Below are 22,589 nucleotides of genomic sequence, written 5' to 3'. Positions count from 1 at the left end.
GCCACATCATTCTAATAAAATTCAATCATTTACTGGCCTGTTTACAACTCCTTTTGAGTTGATTGAAACAAACATGATTCCTTTTAAAATTATAACCTCCATTTTGTGCACACATGTTCATTATAGTAAGGGCTGGTCATGAGTGAGTAGATGCTGAATAAAGGAAAATTAAAAACTACACACCACTTTACATATTGACTACATTTAGGGCCCTGGCAGCCATCACAGGTTGTCTTTTTACAACCTGCTTCTTATCATGATGAAGCCTCCAAACAATGATTTTTTTTACAATCCACAAGCTTTGGCATGTAAAAATAATCAGTAGTTCAACATTGTTGAAAAATGTTGCTTTGTTCAGTGTGAATTTGCATCTGTGGCTGTAAGAGCCTACAAAAGATCAAAGAACATCCCACGTTTTATAGTTCCAGAGGCAGTTAAATTACTCTAAGGGTACGTCTACACTACGGGATTATTCCGATTTTACATAAACCGGTTTTGTAAAACAGATTGTGTAAAGTCGAGTGCACGTGGCCACACTAAGCACATTAATTTGGTGGTGTGCATCCATGGTCTGAGGCTAGTGTCGATTTCTGGAGCATTGCACTGTGGGTAGCTATCCTGTAGCTATCCCATAGTTCCCGCAGTCTCCTCCGCCCCTTGGAATTCTGGGTTGAGATCCCAGTGCCTGATGGGGCAAAAATCATTGTTGCGGGTAGTTCTGGGTAAATGTCGTCACTCATTCCTTCCTCCTGGAAAGCAACAGCAGACAATCATTTCACGCCCTTTTTCCCTGGATTGCCCTGGCAGACGCCATAGCATGGCAACCATGGAGCCTGTTTTGCCTTTTGTAACTGTCACCGTATGTGTACTGGATGCTGCTGACAGAGGCGGCACTGCAGCGCTACACAGCAGCATTCATTTGCCTTTGCATGATAGCAGAGACGGTTATCAGTCGTTCTGTACCGTCTGCTGCCATTGTAAATTGGCAATGAGATGACTGTTATCTGTCGTTCTGTACTGTCTGCTGCTGTCATGGGTGCCCTGGCTGAGGTCGGCCAGGGGCGCAAAGACAAAAATGGGAATGACTCCCCGGGTCATTCCCTCCTTTATGTTGTATCTAAAAACAGAGTCAGTCCTGCCAAGAATATGGGGCAAGTGTACTAGAGAACCAGAGAGCACAGCTGCTCTGTGTCAGATCCCGCAGAAATGATGAACTACATGCCATTCTAGGGGGTGCCCCTGCAACAACCACACCCGTTGCTTCCCTGCTCCCCCAGCCCTCCTGGGCTACCGCTGCAGTGTCCCCCCATTTGTGTAATGAAGTAATAAAGAATGCAGGAATAAGAAACACTGACTTGTTAGAGAGATAAAATGAGGGGGAGGCAGCCTCCAGCTGCTATTAGTCCAGGCAGGACATTAAGCGGTGCAGGGGAGAGGAACCCAGCATCCTGCTGCTATGATAGTCCAGGCAGTACAGAATCTTTTCTTTACACATGAAAGGGAGGGGGCTGATGGAGTTCAGCCCCCAGTTGCTATGATGAAGACAGTTACCAGCCATTCTGTACCATCTACTCGGAATGACCAGGAACCATTCCTATTTTTACCCAAGCGCCCCCGGCCGGCCTCACCTGAGGCCAGCCAGGAGCACTCACAGGCTGATGATGACGACGGATAGCAGTCATATTGTACCGTCTGCTACCAGGGAGGGGAGGGGAGCGGATACTGCTCTTCACTGCCGCAGCATCGCGTGTACCAGCAGCATTCAGTAGACGTAGGGTGACATTGAAAAAAGTCAAGAAACTATTTTTTTCCCTTTTCCTTCACGTGGTGGGGGGAGGGAGTAAATTGATGAGCTATACCCTGAACCACCCCGGACAATGTGTTTGACGCTACAAGCATTGGGAGCTCAGCCAAGAATGCAAATGCTTTTTGGAACTGCTGGGGACTGTGGGATAGCTGGAGTCCTCAGTACCCCCTCCCTCCCTCCATGAGCGTCCATTTGATTCTTTGGCTTTCCATTACGCTTGTCACGCAGCACTGTGCTGTGGACTCTGTATCATAGCCTGGAGATTTTTTCAAATGCTTTGGCATTTCGTCTTCTGTAATGGAGCTCTGATAGAACAGATTTGTCTCCCCATACAGCGATCAGATCCAGTATCTCCTGTACGGTCCACGCTGGTGCTCTTTTTGGATTTGGGACTGCATTGCCACCCGTGCTGATCAGAGCTCTACGCTGGGCAAACAGGAAATGAAATTCAAAAGTTCGCGGGACTTTTCCTGTCTACTTGGCCACTGCATCCGAGTTCGGATTGCTGTCCAGAGCGGTCACAATGGTGCACTGTGGGATACCGCCCAGAGGCCAATACTGTCAATTTGCGGCCACACTAACCCTAATCCGATATGGTAATACCGATTTTAGCACTACTCCTCTCATTGGGGAGGAGTACAGAAACCAATTTAAAGAGCCCTTTATATCGATATAAAGGGCCTCGTTGTGTGGACGGGTACAGCGTTAAATCGGTTTAACGCTGCTAAAATCGGTTTAAACGCGTAGTGTAGACCAGGCCTAAGATTGTCCCTTGGATGCAGCCTTGGATGCAATCTTCCTTGGGATGATTTTGACCTTATATCACCATCTAAATTTGCATGTCAAGAGATCCCACTGAATTTAATTTTCTGCAGAATGTCACTTTCTAATATAGAGAATGGTGTAAGTCAGTAGTTCTCAAACTTTTGTACTGGTGACCCCTTTTACATAGTGGGACCCCCCTTAAAAATTAAAAACATTTTTTATATATTTAACACCATCATAAATGCTGGATGCAAAGCAGGGTTTGGGGTGGCGGTTGACAGCTCGCAACCCCCCATGTAATAACCTCGTGACCCCCTGAGGGGTCCTGACCCCCACTTTGAGAACCTTGGTTTATATTTTATTGTGTAGGTTTACAAATTTATTTCAATATGAAGGAATGCTATACTTTGTAAAAAGAAGTGAATAAATATTTAGCAAGTTGAACAAAAAGATCATTAGAAGATATTATTGTAACCTGCAACTAAAATCAGCAGATCAACTACACTATTCTCCAAAACAAATTTATAATAGTTACAGAAGTGATTAAGGTTCCAGTCATGGCAAGACTTTCATCGTGTACAGGTGTCGTTATGAAAAATGGAGACATTGTAGAATTAGATTAAACCAATGGAAAACAACTATATTTCACTAAATAAAATTCCACTCTGTTGAACATAAGGACAAGTAAGGACTGAGAAACTAACTCTAGAACTCTGAAGAAGAGGATCTTCAGAGCTCTGAGCTGAACCAAATCATTCAATTTCATTCTAAGACCAACGATCAATTCCAACATGTGTGTTCTCTGTGAGGAATCACGTAACAACATTCAGTTGCTGAGACAGACACGCACCTCAGATGAAATGGTAAAACATGACCTCAAAAGTCATGAGCCTCAAGCAGCAGACTGTAACATGGAGTAGTAAATTATATTGAATTTTTACAACGTACTGCACTTTGCATATATTTAATTAATCTCTACAACACCCATGTGATGTAGGTAACATTATGCCATTTTGCAGAGGGAAAAGCTAAACAGAAACAGCCTAAGTAACCTGCCCAAGGCAAAACAGTCAGGATGAGCATTCTGAAGTTTCTGCCTCCTAGACTCAGTGTTCAATTCATTAGACCAGGGGTAGGTAACCTATGGCACACGTGCCAAAAGCGGCACGCAAGCCAATTTTCAGTGGCACTCACACTGCACAGGTCCTGGCCACCGGTCCTGGGGGCTCTCCATGTTAATTTAATTTTAAATGAAGCTTCTTAAACATTTTAAAAACCTTATTTACTTTACATACAACAATAGTTTAGTTATATATTGTAGAGTTATAGAAAGAGACCTTCTAAAAACGTTTAAAAGTATTACTGGCACGCAAAACCTTAATAAATAATAAATGAAGACTTGGCACAGCACTTCTGAAAGGTTGCTGACTCCTGCATTAGACCATATTGCCTCTCTCTGGAGTGTGGCATTCCACTTCTAAAACTGGAGTTGTTAAAGTTTTAAGACTTGACAAATTCTGTAACGGTTCTATTTTTCTGTTGACTGTAACTCACTTAAAATGAAACCACTTGAGAACCCAGCTTCTTTAGGACTCTAAGACCTTTGGTATCTGCTGAAACTGGCATATAGTCAACGTCAAATGGTGTTTTGTGCGAAGTCTTTGAAATAGCTGCATGGCTCAAACCACTCTGCAGAGAAAAAAGTGATAAAAGTGTGTATTTTATTGTCCTTCCCCACCCCTCCTCTTGAGAGCAGCTTCCACCAGGCCTCAGCTACTTCAAAGACTTCATACTGAACATGCCTAGAGATTCAAGTTAAAGATGAAGTTGCCAAGTTCAGCAAACACCAAAAGCTCCTGAGGGTAAGCATTTATTTTAAAAATTAAAATTAATACAAAAATAAATATAATAAGGGGGGGGGAAACTAATGTACATCCATCTCACTCTATATACACATACCCCCACCACCTTCTGAGCCATAATTGCCTGGATTGGCAGTTTAGCAGCCAAAGAGGTTCTTTCTGGATTTATCTGTCAAATATGACAAAGCATTGAAGGAGTCAATGAGGCCAATTTAGCTGGCTTTATTCACTCCACTCATTTAGGTGCTACAGGATTAGACTAGACAGGTGCTTTCTCCTGCTTAGGATCCTCACGTGCTGAGTCCCCTGAAGCTCAATAGATTTTGGAGACAAAAACAGGATCCACTTCAAGAAGCAGGTCTTCACCTTTAAATACCAAAATGGGCTATGACCCAGCTATATCGCTCTCCTCACTCACTATGTCAGCTGTATTCAATCAGATGCTTCAGCTAGAGAAGCCCAGGTTAGAACTTGCAAGAGCAGAACAGTCACATCTCATCTATGGAATTGGTTACTGCTGAACCACACTTCTACCTTTAGTAGACTATGAAAATAGTCTTTCCCTAATAACTGAGCTATGGAGTCAGTCTAATACTGAATTGTTGAGGATATTTACAATATAAGGGAACCTTCTACCTTTATGTACCAAATTCAAATCTAAATCAAGACTGTAGTAGCCAAAAGTTGTTTCTTTCCTCTTCCTTCCAGTTAGGGTGACCAGATAGCAAATGTGAAAAATCATGACGGGGGTGGGAGGTAATAGGAGCCTATGTAAGAAAAAGACCCAAAAATCGGGACTGTCCCTATAAAATCAGGACATCTGGTCACTAGGGCCAGTGCAAGGTTATTTTGCGCCCTAGGCGAAACTTCCATCTTGCGCCCCCCCCCCGCCCCCAAAAAGCACATACATTATACACAATACACAGTCACAGAGTAACATGTTATAATTTAGAATTTATGTTTCCGCGCTTTAAGTTTAGCAAATTTAGAAACAAGTTCCTCCAAGTCAATGCTGTGAGCAATGTCATGTTCTATTTACAAAGTAAATAGCCAAACAAGTCTTTGTTGCAACATTGATGTTCCCATATATGTTTCTATCAACTTGAGCTTCGAGAAGCTTCGCTCAGCACTGGCCACAGAAACTGGGAGAGTCAAGAGGATGCGAAGAGCAATAACTGTGTTAGGGACACTATCTGTCAGCTTATTTTCCCATATGAAGTTCAATACATCTTGCGGTGATGAACTCCTTTGGACTCATCTTGCAATAGCTTGCAATTCACTGCACAAGTCAAAGGCATCAATATCTTTGGATTCACCATGTTGCAAAGCTTTCTCCAGATTCAAGCAATGTTCCATAATTTGCTTTGGTGTTTTATTTTGCAAACTGTAAACATCATATATGAAGCCAAATACTGAATTAATTTGCTGCATCAATGTGAATCTTTCTTCAACCGAATGTATTGCTGTGTCAATGACTGCAAAGTAAAAGCTCACTTTGAATTTTTCTTTCGGATCATAAATAGGTTCGTCATCTGCTTCATATGTGAACTGCTTCCTCTTCTTTCTAATACGGATTGGATCTGGTTCAAAAAGTGCCGGTATATCCAACTGCTCTGCAAGTTCACCTGCATCTACCAATGTTTTTTCAAAGGCTGCGTCACTTCTGCGGCCCACAAGAAACTTCTTGGTTTCTCCAAGTTGATTAATGGCATCACATATATCAAATTCTTTTGCCTGAAGTTGTTTGCTAGTTATGTTGATCTCAAACAATATGTCATACCACAAAACAAGAGAAACAAGAAACTTGAAACTAGAAATGGCTTTTGTAAGAGCCTTTGCATCAATTCGTGATGTATTGCCAGATGATCCTGTCAGAGTATTGTCTTCAAAGATGTCTACCAGAGCATCACAGATGTCACCAATGAAAGCAGGATGGAAAAGCTCCCCCGCCCCCAGAAGACCTAAGACATGATGACTGGATACATAAACAGACACCTGTCCCTCACAGGCACTACCTCATAACATGCCAATTTTGCTCAGGACAGAACATCATAGAGGAATACTATGCATTCAGTGGTCTCTACACTGGCCAAGCAACAGCATGACAACTAACCTAACCAGTCCATCCAACTTTTTTGACTGCTTCTTGGAAACTGGTAAGGGGTAGCGGTGCCAGACTGAGCCCGGTGATGGGTGCACTACAAGTCTACAAACTGAGGCAAGGTGCCGGGCCTAGAGTCCTGCTGAGACTGCTGTCCTGCACCAAGTGGAGCACAGCCTCCATGAGGAGAGAACTCAAACAAATATCATGCTCCTTCTGCATGATTCCCCCAAGCACTTCTTCAGGCAGCTGCTATGGGGGTCACTCACAGGCTTAGGCCTGCCTGTTGCAGGCAAAACACAGCAGCAGGGCTTAAAACTCAGACAGGGCCACCCAGAGGACTCAGGGAGCCTTGGGCAAAGCAAAATCGGGGGCCTCTTCCATAAAACATTTGCAATACTATAGTAACATGTATTAGGAAATGTAAAAAATAACTAGTGAAATACATCCAAAAATTAATTTGTAATAATTTGAAAATAAACTAAATACACTATTTAAAAACATTAAAAGCTGTAATGGTATGTATACATTTGCAATTACATAATGGGCAGTTGCTGGGTGATTGTGATAGTTGGTACCAATGGGCTGTTGTTGCCTGGTGCTGTTGTTGCCCACAGCTGGGTGGGGAGCTGGGCTCTGGGTTCAGGGGTGCCCAGCTCACAGGAGCTGGGCTCAGGGATGTGGGGAGATAGGGTCAGGGAGGTGTCCAGCTCAGAGGGGCTGGGCTCAGAGCTGGGGGTCAGGGCTGTTGGGGGGATGGGGTCAGGGGGTTTCCAGCTCAGAGGGACTGGGCTCGGAGCTGGGGGTCAGGGCTGTGGGGGGGATGGGGTCAGGGGGGTGCCTGGGGGCACTGAGGCAGCTCAGTTCTCTCCAGCCGTCCAGGCACAAGGGGAGCAGGAGCAGGGACCAGACAAGGACCAAGGGGGCAGGAGCACAGGCACCTGAGGCCGACCTGTGGGGAGGCACTTGCTTACCTTGCCCAATGCATGAGCATTGGGGTCCTCTTTCTTCCTCCGCTCCACCAGACCACCGCTGAGGCTCTTTTCTTCTCCGTGCCCCTCGCTGGGGCTGACGTGGAGGCTGAGCCAGGGGGCAGCCGCCGCTTTCCTCCAGAAGCGAAGCCCTGGTGTTGCGCTGCTGTCGCAGGGCCCCTGCCACGTGCCCTAAGCAGAGCTGCACAGCTCTGCCCAGCCGCCGGCGCCCCCGCCGGCAACGAGAAAAATTGCAGAGGCTGGAGCCCCTGCTCTAGGAGGGAGAGGGATTCTGAGCCTCTGCCTGCAGCTCAGGGATTCCCCTGGGTCAGCGCAGCCGCCGTCAGCGCGAACCTCTGGGCTGCCACGGCGGCGTGCTGACCCCGGAGGCGCCCTGGGCTGCCAGGCTGCCGCAGCGGCTCCCTGACCCAGGGGGCACCGTGGGCTGCCGGGCTGCCACGGCGGCGCCCTGACCCAGGGGGCGCCCTGGGCTGCCGGGCTGCCGCGGCGGCGCCCTGACCCCAGGGGCGCCCTGGGCTGCCAGGCTGCCGCGGCGGCGCCCTGACCCCGGGGGTGCCCTGGGCTGCCGGGCTGCCGCGGCGGCGCCCTGACCCCGGGGGTGCCCTGGGCTGCCGGGCTGCCGCGGCGGCGCCCTGACCCCGGGGGCGCCCTGGGCTGCCGGCTGCAGGCAGCTGCTGCCGCGGGCAGCTCAGACTACCTCTCCAGCAGCAGCGGCTGCAATCATTTAAAAAATGTTGGAGGGGCGCCGCTTTTTGGCGCCCTGAAATTTTGGCGCCCTAGGCAACCGCCTAGTTCTCCTAAATGGTTGCACCGGCCTTGCTGGTCACCAGGAGCGGCGCCAGGGTTTCTGACGCACTAGGCGGACGGGCATTTCGCCGCCCCCCGCGGGTCCGGTGGACCTACCGCAGTCATGCCCGCTGCTGGAACTCTCTTCTATGGTGTTTTTCATCCTCAAAATGCTTTACAAAAATTATAAACTGATTTTTACCCAAATGTGTGTTAAACAGAGATAGTGCAAACTTTACCAAACCAGTCAAAGCTATGTGCAAACAACAATTTTTCTTTTCCCAGCTTTGCCCTGCAAAAAACCTGAAATAGGGTCAGTGGAATGTACTCCCTCACACTCCTTCAACATGAATGAATCTCATCCTTAATTCTAAGCCTATCCCTTGAAGAAAGTGGTTGTTAGCCATAGTTCTAGTCCTTACCCAGAAATTACAGATAGGGGATGGGCAGTTATTCACTCATTCCAGTTCACTCTGGCATTCCCATTCCATCTGTCATAGCTGCTGCTTCACTAGTGGCAAGCCATACTGGAGCTGATAGTCAGATAAAACAGGCTATCATTAAGCATTTAAAATATTCTTAAAGCCATGAACACAATACAAAGCAATTAAATGTAAATATTTATCTGTGCTGTTCAGATATCACTCAGTGCTTAAGGAGCTTGCAGGAAATCTGCCTTATTCTGTGGTCTGTTCCAACTGGCTGTGCATAATTGGATCTTCATACTGCCCTTCCCAGACTATCTGGGAAGCTCAGTTCTTAAAGGCACAGTCGCAATACCACAATATCCTTGTGAGAGCCTAGAGATGAATTAAACTTTCTTCTTCTACTTTTAATACAAATTACTGAATTGTAATTATAAAGCACATGAGTAACATGAACTATGGACATATCTTTTAAATCCATAACTGAACATTTAGTCACATGTCATATTTGCACATAACATTTGACATATTCAGCTGAAAATATGTGCTATTAAAGGAAATGAGAAAGCAATCTCATGTTTTTAACCTATTTTTCCTAACATCAAAAAGATATGCAATTTATTGAAAGAAACCTGAGAAAGTTTTCTTCTAATAATGTTATATATTTTACATTCTTTTAGACATTTCCTTGACATATAAAGTGAAGTAAAAGCATACTCAATTATCATTTATGGCAATCAACCCTATTGCAAGAATAGAAATAACTTTCTGATGTTCTTTATACAGCCTTAGAAACAGTGATAGTAACGAGCTATAAAATAAGGTCTCAATCCTGCAATGGGCAGCAGGCAGGCCGACTGCTCTGGACATTAAAGTTACTGGAGCAAGGCACAAGTGCAGCCATGTGTCCACGAACTACATGTTGCAGGAATGCAACTTAATTCAGTGTAACCCACTGGTCTTTGCTCTAAAGGAATCCAGAGCTAATAAATTTTTCATCATGAATTTTCCATCTTCAATATCTACAGTGGGATTATTAAAAAATAATTTTGATAAAACTATAAAACTGCTGTTCACGTGCAACCCTGAGTCCTTAATTGACTTGTTAACATTATTAATGGTCATTCCCAAGAAAAATATACAATGGAGCCTCAAAAATCCATATTTGCAATACCACAAAATGTATAATTTACATAAAAAGATTGGTCGTCTCTCCTCATCTCTCATTAAAGATATAAAAGGAACCACAAAACCACATACCAGACTACTGTAGGGGCTAGAAGGGTCTCATTAAGAGGATTTTTATTATTTTTACAAATATAGTGCTTAACATAAAGAATATAAAAATATAAATAATTTAATGTGAATGACAACTAACAAAATAAAATCAAGTATACTTTGTGTACTTAGCTTATAATAGGCCTATATAGTTTAAACCATTTTCTGGGGGTGGAGGGGTAATACTACTATATTTAGCAAAAACTAAGTGTGACTCTATCACATTTCTAAAGTTTTAAAACTGTAGTTTTGCTTGCTGTTTGTAAAAACAATATGCTTCCAATAATGCTCTTGAAAGGAGCAGCAGAACCTCCTACAGCCTCAGGTAATTTCCAGTCTTGACTTCTTACTGCTCATGCTTCTGTCATCTAATCCCTGTTAAAAATTACAGCTGGAGATTTCAAGTTTTTTCAGTGTGGTTTGGCAAAATTAGGCTGATTGAAATTTTTCAAATTCAGGTAAAATACAAGAATTTTACAAAAATATTCTTGAAATTGTTTTGATTTTTTTGTGCTCTAGGTATAATGATCATAAACATCTCTGTTCCATCTGCATCTGGAAATGTGCCTATTTTCACCCATGCAAGCTTTAGCTCCAATTTTAGAAATCGAAGCTTCTGAGAACTTGGCTCTAGAGAATGCTGGAGACAATATTTCAAATGCATAATATGATGCTCAGGCAGCTTTAACATTATTAAGTGTAAGATGGCATGCACAATATGCAAGAGTGTATGCTGCCAGATTATAAAGGTATAATTAAAAATAAAAAATATTTGATTTCCCTCTTGCCCACAAGAGATTTACATAATTTTCCAAGCAGCCATAGTAGCTATACTGTTAATTAATGCAAATTGTACATTAACACCAGATGTTTATTTCAGATTTAAAACTCCATAAGGCAATTACTAGAGATTTCTGATACAAATTTTAGTACAAGCAGATTATATTTATTCAATCATAGGTCATTTCAAGGGAAGACAAGAAAATGATGGACCATGTCAGATTTCACTCATTGAAAGTAATGGAGTGTGGGCAATCTCACTTAATTACTTTCCAAATAACTTATTCAGTGAAACCATGCTAACATATCATTATCCCCACCACATCTTCCTAAATATCCCCAGGGAGCTACTTCCGCATTTTAATCATGTAATGGATGAGCATTTTAGATTTAGTTTCATGGAGGATGGACAGGCTGACTGAGTCAAAGTTTGTCCCCTTCTATGAACTTCCAGTTGCTTCTACTGACATTGCAAATAACTCTAAATAGATTATAAATATTATAGACAACTTCCCTATTTATTCACCCCAACCTTATGCTACACCCATAAATATGAAAAGTAAAAACTTTCCACTATGGCCTACCAAAGTTCCCAGTGACAGAAAAGCAATTGCAACATCAACTTGACATATTTCACCTTAAACTTCCAGGAGAAAAAATCAAAATAAAACTTATTAAGACTTTATAATATAAAATTATTTGACTTAATCGTTTAATAATTTACATCTAAAGAAATTTTAAATCCATTTTAAATGATCTGCATGTAGTTTAGACTTTAGTACAAAAATGAATTTTGATATACTTAATTAGAAATTAAAGCACATCTTATCAGCACTGTAAAGTATCCTAATTTTTAAACAACTCTTTGATGATCAGATAAAACATGATTTCCTAGTGAAAGCCCAATGCTTTAATTTACAGTTCTGACTGTTGTTTTATTTATGATACAATACTTGATACTGATGGTTTCACTTCACATTATCCACAGTGACACAGATATCCTAATTATGGTGGTCTATTATTGCAGAATTGTCCATTATCCGGACACTGTATTTTCTTAGGTAATACAGTGCTAAAACATGGATTAAAATAACTTCTGTTTTAATTAAATTGTAACAAAATGGAATTAACACTATATATATTAGGGCTGTCGATTAATCGCAGTTAACTCACGTGATTAACTCAAAAAAGTTAATCTCGATTAATCACAGCTTTAATCACACTGTTAAACAATAGAATACCAATTGAAATTTATTAAATATTTTTGGATGTTTTTATAAATTTTCAAATATATTGATTTTAATTACAACACAGAATACAAAGTGTACAGTGCTCACTTTATATTATTTTTATTACAAATGTTTGCACTGTAAAAATGATAAAAGAAATAGTATTTTTCAATTCACTTGACACAAGTACTATAGTGCATTCTCTTTATCATGAAAGTGCAACTTACAAATGTAGATTTTTTTTTCATAACTGCACTCAAAAACAAAACAATGTAAAACTTTGGAGTGTTCAAGTTGATTAAGTCCGACTTCTTGTTCAGCCAATCGCTAAGAAAAACAAGTTTGTTTACATTTAGGGAAGATAACGTTGTCCGCTTCTTATTTATATCACCTGAAAGTGAAAAGAGGCATTCGCATGCCACTTTTGTACCTGGTGTTGCAAGGTATTTACGTGCCAGATATTCTAAACATTCGTGGCCAAAGCATGAAGGGGCATACCATTCCAGAGGACATGCTTCCATACTGATGACACTCGCTGAAAAAATAATGCGTTAATTAAATTTGTGACTGAATTCCTTGGGGGAGAATTGTATGTCTCCTGCTCTGTTTTACCCATATTCTACCATATATTTCATGTTATATCAGTCTCGTCTGATGATCCAGCACATATTGTTCTAGGAATACTTTCATTGCAGATTTGATGCAAAGAAGTTACCAATGTGAAATTTCTAAAGATACAGCACTCGGCCCAAGGTTTAAGAATCTGAAGTGCATTCCAAAATCTGAGAGGCACTAGGTGTGCAGCATACTTTCAGAAGTCTTAAAAGAGCAACACTCTGATGCAGAAACTACAGAACCTGAACTAGCAAAACAAGAAAACTAATCTTCTGCTGGTGAAATCTGACTCAGATGATGAAAATGAACATTTGTCAGTGCATACAGCTTTGGAACATTATTGAGCAGAGCCTGTCATCAGCTTGGACATATGTCCTCTGGAATGGTGGTTGAAGCATGAAGGGACATATGAATCTTTAGCACATCTGGCATGTAAATATCTTGTGATGCCAGCTACAACACTGTCATACAAACACCTATTCTGACTTTCAGGTGACATTGTAAACAAGACGTGGGCAGCATTATCTCCTGTAAATGCGAACACACTTGTTTGTCTGAGCGATTGGCTGAACAAGAAGTATGACTGGGTGGACTTATAGGCTCTACAGTTTTACACTGTTTTGTTTTTTCATGTCATTATTTTTGTATATAATTCTATGTTTGTAAGTTCAACTTTCATGATAAAGAGATTGCACTACAGTACTTGTAATGGGGGAATTGTAAAATACTATTTCTTTTGTTTTTTACAGTGCAAATATTTATAATAAAAAATAAATATAAAGTGAGAACTATACACTTTGTATTCTGTGTTGTAATTGAAATCAATATATTTGAAATGTAGAAAACATCCAAAAATATTTAAATAAATGGTATTCTGTTATTGTTTAACAGTGCGATTAACCATGATTAATTTTTTAATTGCTTTTCCACGGACATTTACCACATTAACAAATGTATAATATTATGGGTTTATGAATGCTTTTTTGGGGGGGAGGGACATTGTATCATTTATAATAGTCCATAGATGCTATTTTAAAAACTTTCTCCAGTTCTTCTGTGAATCAATCAGCAATTACAAAGTGGTCTGTGACCTCAAAAAATAAACTGTTATGTGCAGCAAAAAATGGGGGGGAAAGAAGTCTGCTCCTGAAATTAAACCTAGATAGTGTTTTATCAGGCCACACTTAATACAGTATTACTTTGGAAGAAAACTAGGTAATGTCTGTAAGTAGAATCCCCAGTTCAGTGTACATACAAGGCCCTCTGCACTGCTTTCACCCCATTAAGCCCTCAACATGGTAGATATGTGATGCACAAGGGCTTTGTTTGGCTCTCCACACTGCAGTGAATTTCACTAAGTGAGCATAAATGTTTGATTAAAAATTCTCTGATATTCCACACATCCTCAAAATTCTGTGGTACAAACACTGAGGCATCAAAAGATAGATTCTCTGTTGCTTTCAGTTAATGGCCTTATTTAAAGGGCAATAGGGCAGATGAAAGGTAAATACCAAAGAAAAGGATGACTGTAGCAGGCTGCTGGTGCAAAAGCACCTAATTACCCCTGCTCAGCCAGCTCCAATCAAGGGAAATAGATTGGGGATGGTGAAACAGACCTGATGCCTGGCCTGGGACTTGCCTCCACCTGCAGGCCTGACAAGCCAGCAGTTATAAGGGCTGGGAGCCAGAAGAAAAGCCAGCCAGGGAAAGGTCAGACTCCCAGCTGCAGGCTGACTGCAGGAAAAGAGGGCACTAACCCTGTAAGCCTTGTATATAGCTCAACACTGGTGGTGGGCGGACTGTGTATGTATAAATAAAGCCATGGCTGCTGCATAACTGAAAGCCTCTGCACTTTATTGGGACAACCAGGGGGCTCTGGAAGAGGGGCATGACAGAGAACCTGTTACAATGACATTTCATCCATTAACATCTTTTATTATCAGGTATGAAATTAACGCTCACTGAAGATACAAGATTAGCAGCTCTAGCCACTGATCTATAAAGTTAATACAAACATTGCAAGCTTCTCCATGTGAACTCAAAATGTACTCCTGGAAGAAATGGGTCTAGGGATAAGAAGTGAGGCTACGTCTTCACTACCCGCCGTATCGGCAGGTAGCAATCGATTGCTCGGGGATCGATATATCGCGTCTCATCTAGACACAATATATCGATCCCCAAACGCGCTTATATCGATTCCGGAACTCCACCAACCCGAACAGAGTTGCAGAGTCGACATGGGGAGCCGTGGACATCGATCCCGCGCCATGAGGACGGTGAGTAATTCGATCTTAGATACTTCGACTTCCGCTACATTATTCACGTAGCTGAAGTTGCGTATCTGAGATCAATTTTCCCCCATAGTGTAGACCAGCCCTGAGACAGTTTAGTATCTATGTCCTATTCAATCGTTTACTTCTGCTAAGACTAACAATAAAAGCATCAAGCAGTGCCAGTTATGCATTTGAGCATAGTAAAGAGGGTAATGTGATGTGTACATCTGTCCACAGAGAACTGAATTAAGACCTGATTCATTTCTGGAAAGTAACAGAGACTACTTTCTGTCACTACCAACCTTTGATAGATTTGAACCAGTAACCACAAGGTGAATAGACCAGGGGTTCTCAATGTTTTTCTTTCTGCCCCCACAACATGCTATAAAAACTCCACGTCCCATCTGTGCCACAACAACTGGTTTTCTGCATATAAAAGCACTAAAGATGGATATAAATTGAAACAAACAACTGAAGATGACCACAATCACATGAACCAAGGCCCAAGCTAATTTATTTTCTCCCCTGAAACTAACAACGTTTCTGTGACTTTACCAGTTACTACCAACATGGCCACATAGAGCTATTAGATGGCAAAAATCTCACTGGCAAGTGATCCACTGTGTTTTCTTTCTATTTCACTATTATTGTCTTGATTTACATAAATAAAAAATAAAAACTCAATATAGTGGTTAAGGTATCTTGCCACTTAGTCTACCACTTTAGAAAAATTTAGGGTTTAAGACATTATTGCTAGCAGTTATACTTTTGATATAAAAGCAAACCTAGTTTTAATTACAGTCATGGCATCCTTTGCAAAATCAGCATTTCATAAAAACTCTAACATGAATTTCAGATAAGAGATCAGGTACAAATTTGGGATAAACTTGGAAGATTCTTATACTCATGGTTTTTTCAGTACAATACTTCCCATTGATTTAAACAGGTATGAGATGAAAAAAAATCAATCAGTTGGCCCTTTCCACCACATTGCTGAGGTAAACTTTATTAAAGTTTATTATTGTGTTCTACACAAACAGACTCTACAGTTGGAAGTGTATTTTCATGCAAAAAGTCTGTAGTTGAAGAAATAAATATTTGAGTTTTACTTTCATCCTCTTGCTAACTGTCTGTATTTGTGACAATCTCTTGATGTTTAAAATGCTGTATTAAAATTGAAGGATAAAAGCTCACACCCTGTGCAAACTCTCAGTAAATGGGCTTTTGCAGAAAACAGGAGCACTGGGGGGGCTGAATTCCACCTCCTGGACACGCATTAAGCAGGTCCATAGCTATTACTGCAGCACCAGGGATGTGCAGTGGATCACAGTGGTTACTACAACGCCTACATACAGAACTGTGGTCAGTGGATCCATGCAATTTGCAAACCTCTGCCCACATCCTGATTCCTTCACTGACCTACCAAGGGTCACCCCTGCTCACTCCAGCATCTCAGAATTCAGCTGGCGACAAGAAAGGTGCTATGTAATTCCTGTGTGTGACTCAGTCCGTGGACCTCACATCCAGGACAATTCTCCCTATCAAAACAATTTATAAAACAGAGACAGGGCTGAAATGCAAACTTAAGAACAAATTTACTTAACAGTCATAATGCCACTTTTAATACGTCCACTCCCTCTTCTATTTTGAGAAATTGTATTTGGTCTGAACATCTTCCTCACTAATTCAACAATGCTGCTTTTGAATGTAGAGAACAAATTAATAATACAATGATTACTTGTATACGCTAGGTAAATTTAATGGCTTCCTTCCTAAGAGCAACAGCAAAGTTATTCTAATACTAGATAGGCTCTCCATAATCAAGCCTGAGAAATGTTATCCAAGATCTAATTTCTAACATTCCAAGTCAATTATGGGTATCTGTTTGTTATAAAGACTGCTCTGCTTGTCTACAAGGTGCCTTAATATAATTTCTGACAAACATGCACAAGACAGTCATCAATACGAGAAACTGGTAGTGTCTTACTTGAAGAAAAGCAATATGTACTCATGCACCATCCAACTTTAAAACAATAAAATATTTTGCACATCAAGAGAGACTTTCTTCTGCAGATCTCAAGGTGATTTGCAAACTAACGTATTAAAACCCACTATAGTAGGGATGCACTATTTGCTCCCAGTTTATAGATAAGGAAACTGGGGAACAAAGAAATTAAGTGACTTTCCCAAAGCCAAGTGTGAGTTAGTGGCAGAGCCAGAAATAGAAGCTGTGACTCCTGACTGACATTTCCACCACTAACCTAGGGGTTCTCACTTTGTGGTCTATTAAACCCTTCCTGGTGTTCCATAAAATGAAAAGGCTAGAGCACTTGCTTTAACCAACTGATTGTGTAAAGAATTTACCCCTAGGCTTTTGGATACCAAACAAACAAAACAACTTGAAATGAAGATGAAAAAGCTTATTTTTCTTCTGTTTCTTCTATTCATCCTCTTTTCTCTAATTACTCTGATCATTACACTGTCCTCTCCATCAAACATATTTTAACCCTGCCTGGTGCATGCACCTTTGATTTTTCTTTTGTCCCTACATCCCTCAATTCTAAGCTGCCAGTAGATCCCATTATTTCTTCTCTTAAAATGCTAAAATGAATCATTGCCTCTCAACACAGAAAACCTTGAAACCCACAATGATTATCTTTGCAAGTTCTATCCATCAGCCCTCCTCACATATTACTTTTCCCTAGGCCACTCTATACAAAATGCGGGTTTTGAAACTGTGTTCCTCTCTTAGGCTCCAACCACATTTCTTTGCTCCTCAAATCTCTGTCACTTCCAGTCTATGCTGTCTCTAATCTTCTAACTGTTCCCTGTTACTCTCTCCCCTACTTTTCAGCCTTATATCATCTTTCACACCAACCTATTATGCATGCAAGAGCTTCCCAAACGCTCATGAAGCAATCTTTCCACTTTCAAATCACCTCTACCCCGATATAACGCTGTCCTCGGGAGCTAAAAAATCTTACTGTGTTATAGGTGAAACCGTGTTATATCGAACTTGCTTTAATCTGCTGAAGTGTGCAACCCCCAACCCCCACCCCCGCAGCACTGCTTTACCACGTTTTGTTCAAATTTGTGTTATATTGGGTCACGTTATATCGGGGTAGAAGTGTACAGCATCTCCATTGGTATCTTCTGTCTTTGTTGTTTTCTCATAGGCCATACTGGTCTGTCTAAATTATCTGATCTCCTCAGGGCAGAGAATGTGGGTCCAATTCTCTAGCCTTTCATCATGTAAGTTAGTCTCACTGAAGAGGTCTATGTAAGCCGGAAAGCTTGTCTCTCTCACTAGCAGAAGTTGGTCCAATAAAAGATATTACCTCACCCACCTTGAAAGTCTCATTGAAAACTAACTCATGTAAGGAAAAGCTGCAGGATCAAACCATTTGTTCTTCCTATACACAGAACAATATACATTCACAATGTAGGGTGACCAGATAGCAAGTGTGAAAAATCAGAACAGGAGGTGGGGGATAATAGGCACGTATATAAAACAAAGCCCCAAGTATTGTGACTGTCCCTATAAAATCGGGATGTCTGGTCACCCTAATACAATGCCACATAAAACAGACTAACTTATTATACAGTTTGTGATATTTGCTATTATATGATTTAAAAAATACCTACAAGTCTTATGTTACAGAAGAAACAGGTAAATAATTCATTCATCCACCTTCAGACAGTTATGTGGAAAGGATGAAACGAGATTTTAAACTTTTGTCTAGCATGTATTGTAGCATATGTACAGCATTCACAATGATATATCCAGAGTCACAAAGTCACTATAGGAAATTTATGTTCAACAGATAATATTCTCTTTAACCTATTCAGAGGTACAGCTATTACAGCTCACAAATGTATATCACTAATGACCTAAAAGGAAAGCAATCAAGAAATTTTGCTCAGGAAAACTCACTAATATATTATAGAGGTTAATGTATTAGCTATAATGTATTTCCTCCCTGGAAACAGAATTATTCTCTAAATTTAAGCATAATGTAGAAGTCTACTAACAGACAAACTAATAATACTAATACAAAATGGGCTAGTTTAATGTTTCGAGGGATGCAGAAAATAAAGTGTATGCAGCATGTAGTAATTTATTACATGGATCATGCATCGTTTTCTCAACGTTCTCAAAAGAGTTAGCATATTCTGATGTTCCATGAGTATTAAGATTCCCCACTAGCCTAGGTCTTCCCCCTAGAAAAATCAGGCAGAATTTATCATCATCATCACTATTTGTTCAACAGAAGTTGCAGCTGTGGTTTTAGTATTTGCCCTCCTAAAACAATTTAACTTTCTCTTCTCACTAGTACCTGAACAGCTAGAATCTGGTTGATTATTACAAGGAATCTGGGGAAGAAGGAATAAAAGATATGTGCTCACACAATATTTAGTAAAACTTTTGAGATAAAATACTGTATTTACACTTACAATTCTAATGGTAAAGGATAAACAAAATTTCAAACATTTTAGTCTAGGTTCTAAGGTTTGCAATGAAAAACTCTTTATATTTTTGATGCATTCTATTGTTAGTATTATGTTTTTTAATTTTATATTACTTTAAAGTTACCTTAAATATTTTCCCCAATCAGCAGCAAACACCAGCTAATCAAAATAAACATACCTCCAAACATCCTGCAAGCCAAATTATACCTATATTTCCTTTGATGGTATTGGTTATTCCCCCTTTCCTTCTTTTTTTATGCTGTTTTATTGCAAATTAAGCTGCATCTCTTTCATGTGGTCATCCAAGCACAACTGCGATTTGAACAAACCCCTCCTAAGAAATATGTCAGAAACTACAGAACTTAGTAACTGATGGGTTTAGTTTCCACCCAGCATTTTATCCTAAAAATAGCCTCAGTTGGGATCATAAATCTTAGTATACACATGTAACAGATCTCCAGCAAAACATGAAACCCTCAGAGAGAAATCTTTTAGCTATTGCACATTACAGTACTTACAACTTACAACTCCTCCCTCCCACCCCCACACAAGACACGGTGATGTGAAATAAACACGTGTCAGTTGGACATGGTTTTACCAACAAGGTGGTGGCTCATGCACATTCAAATGCAGAGCTGGGTCTTACACACAGTGGTGGGGCGCGGATCCACTTTTTCGCTATGTGGGGGAAACAGCTCGTTGTTACAGACCCACGCACACGAAGGAAGCAGATGCCAGTGAAGTTCAGCACAAGGGGGCCATCTACTACCCTCCACACGCAGCAGCAGCAGCAGCAGCAAACATGGTCCGCTTTGCGCTGAGGGAAGGAGGGCGGCGGGGCAAAGTTTTCCCCTCCCTCTTCCCCGGAGTGAAAGTCAGGAGCTCCGCAGTTTCAGCAGAGGCGAAGACCCACGCGAGCCTGGGAAAGGGCCCTCTCCGCAGAGGGTGCGGAAGGGGGATTTGCCAAGCCCGGTCCTGGCTCCGCACTCAGCCCCCGCTTGCAGACAGCCCGGGCGCAGCAGCACTTCCAAGGCAGCCCCCGCAGCCCGCTGCCTCCCGTCCGCAGGCCCCCTCAAGGCGGGAGCACCGAGCTCCGCACCCGGGCGGGAGGCTCTCGCGGGGCCCAGCTCCCTCTTACCGTTGCAGAACTGGAGCAGCGAGGACGTGTCATAGAGGCTGCTGTAGCTGGAGAATCCGTCCTCCATCCCGGCGCTCCCCGCTCCGTTCCCCCGGCCTCTGTCTGTCCGGCGCTGGCGGCGGCTCCCTGCCCTCACCCACACACTGAGGAGCTGAGGCGGCTGGGGCCGGCCTGCTGCCTGCCTCTGTCAGTTACTATGACAACGCATTCACTCCGCCGGCTTGGGCTGCTGCTCCTCTGCCTGTGCCGGGGGAACCCTGCTTCTCCCACTGCCGAGGCGGGGAGAGTAGAGGCTGCTTCCCCCCTCCCCGTGACAGGGGGGGCTGCTTCCCCCCTCCCTGTGACTGGGGGGGCTGCTTCCCCCCTCCCTGTGACTGGGGGGGCTGCTTCTCTCCTCCCCGTGACGGGGGGGGCTGCTTCCCCCCTCCCTGTGACTGGGGGGGCTGCTTCTCTCCTCCTCGTGACAGGGGGGGCTGCTTCTCCCCTCCCTATGACGGGGGGCTGCTTCTCCCCTCCCTGTGACTGGGGGGGGCTGCTTCTCCCCTCCTCGTGACGGGGGGGGCTGCTTCTCCCCTCCTCGTGACGGGGGGCTGCTTCTCCCCTCCCTATGACGGGGGGCTGCTTCTCCCCTCCCTGTGACTGGGGGGGGTGCTTCTCCCCTCCTCGTGACGGGGGGGGCTGCTTCTCCCCTCCCTATGACGGGGGGCTGCTTCTCCCCTCTCTGTGACTGGGGGGGGGCTACTCCCAGTGATGTGGGGGAGGCTGCTGCTGCTCCCTTCCTTGTAACTGGGGCGGGGGCTGCTTCTCCCCTCCCTGTGATTGGAGGGCTGCTTCTCCCTTCCTTTTGACTTGGGGGGCTGCTTCTCCCTCCCCTGTGACTAGGGGGACTGTTTCTCCCTCCTCTGTGACTAAGGGAGGGCTACTCCCAGTGATGGGGGGGAGGCTGCTGCTCCCTTCCTTGTAACTGGGGGGGTGTTTCTCCCTCCCCTGTGACTGGGGGGCTGCAGTGGCTCCCTCTCCTGGATAGGGTGAGGGGAGCGATGGTCGAGGGTGGCAGGCAGAGAGGGAGCGGGCTGCATCTGTCTCTCCCCCCGGCAAGGCAGGGGTAGCCGGGCCGCTCCTAGCCGAATCCCTGGAGAAGCCCCGAGCAGCGAGGCCGAAACCCTTTCGAAATACCGGCACAGGAGCCGGGGCGAGAGATGCTGCAGCTCAGCTAGGCGTGAAAGCGCTGCCGGGCGGCCGCAGAGAGGGAAGGAGGGGGAAGCGGGGGGGGTGAGGCAGGAGAAAAAGAAAGTGAAAGAGAAGGCGGGGTGGGTTAGGGGGAAAGGGGGGTGAGAAGGAGGAGTAGGAGGGATGATGAATGTCTCTGATGTTAGGCAGAGCAGCAAAGCAGCCATTTCTGACCACTCGCTGTAGCCCGAACCTCCCGAGCTCCTAGCACACGGGCTTTGGCTGCTCTGCCTGGAGGGCCGAGCCGGCTCCTTTCTGCCACCAGATGGGGAAGCAGCCACCACTCCCAGCACACAGAAGGGCCGGGGAGAGAGATTTGCTAATGGAAATAAATGACTGAACCACTCGACCCATCCAAAAGGCAGCGTCCGGGCGTTTTATCATTCACTGATGAAGAGAAGCATCCACACCGTCACATAACGGGGTGGGCTGGGGAGGGTGACGAGGATGGGAAGAGACTACAAAGACTCAATGTAAAACAATCTCTGGTCTATGGAACTAGCTCTGTAACTCATTTAAGGCCGGCTTGGAAGTGCTTAGGAGTTTAAAGTTTAGCTCCATTCCATACAGGACAAGGAAGAAGAAAAAAGGGGTTTCATATTTTTCCATTTCTCTGATTTCATTTAAATTGTAAGCAGCTTGGGGCAGAGGCTTTTGAGAGATATAAAAATTACTGGTTTCAGAGTGGTAGCCGTGTTAGTATCAGCAAAAAGAATGAGGAGTACTTGTGGCACCTAGAGACTAATACAAGCAAGTGAAAAGCAGATGTTGTATTGTTAAAAGAAAATGTTTTTACGCAAAGGGGCAAGCAGAGGCAGCTCTAGGTATTTTGCCACCC

The 22,589-nt window shown here is 43.1% G+C and overlaps 1 protein-coding gene across 5 annotated transcripts in view; it reads right to left on the bottom strand.

The window, feature by feature from the left end:
- The window catches only part of EML1 (EMAP like 1), a 230,324-nt gene that overhangs the window by 148,367 nt on the left and 59,368 nt on the right, over positions 1-22,589 (bottom strand). For 3 of the 5 annotated variants that reach the window (XM_050954128.1, XM_050954122.1, XM_050954123.1), the window contains exon 1: positions 20,522-20,830. The exons of 1 other annotated variant lie outside the window; for it this stretch is intronic. In XM_050954128.1, the coding sequence (XP_050810085.1) occupies positions 20,522-20,588 (67 nt within the window). In that variant the 5' untranslated portion in view covers positions 20,589-20,830. Of the gene's footprint in view, positions 1-8,735; positions 8,833-20,521; positions 20,831-22,589 lie in introns of those variants that run through there. One more of the 5 variants, XM_050954125.1, reaches the window with a different exon arrangement.

This window comes from Gopherus flavomarginatus, chromosome 5, assembly GCF_025201925.1.
Source record: "Gopherus flavomarginatus isolate rGopFla2 chromosome 5, rGopFla2.mat.asm, whole genome shotgun sequence".
NCBI classification, from domain to species: Eukaryota; Metazoa; Chordata; order Testudines; family Testudinidae; genus Gopherus; species Gopherus flavomarginatus.
Note: the sequence above shows the minus strand (reverse complement) of the source record. Positions and strands in the feature narration are given on the sequence as shown.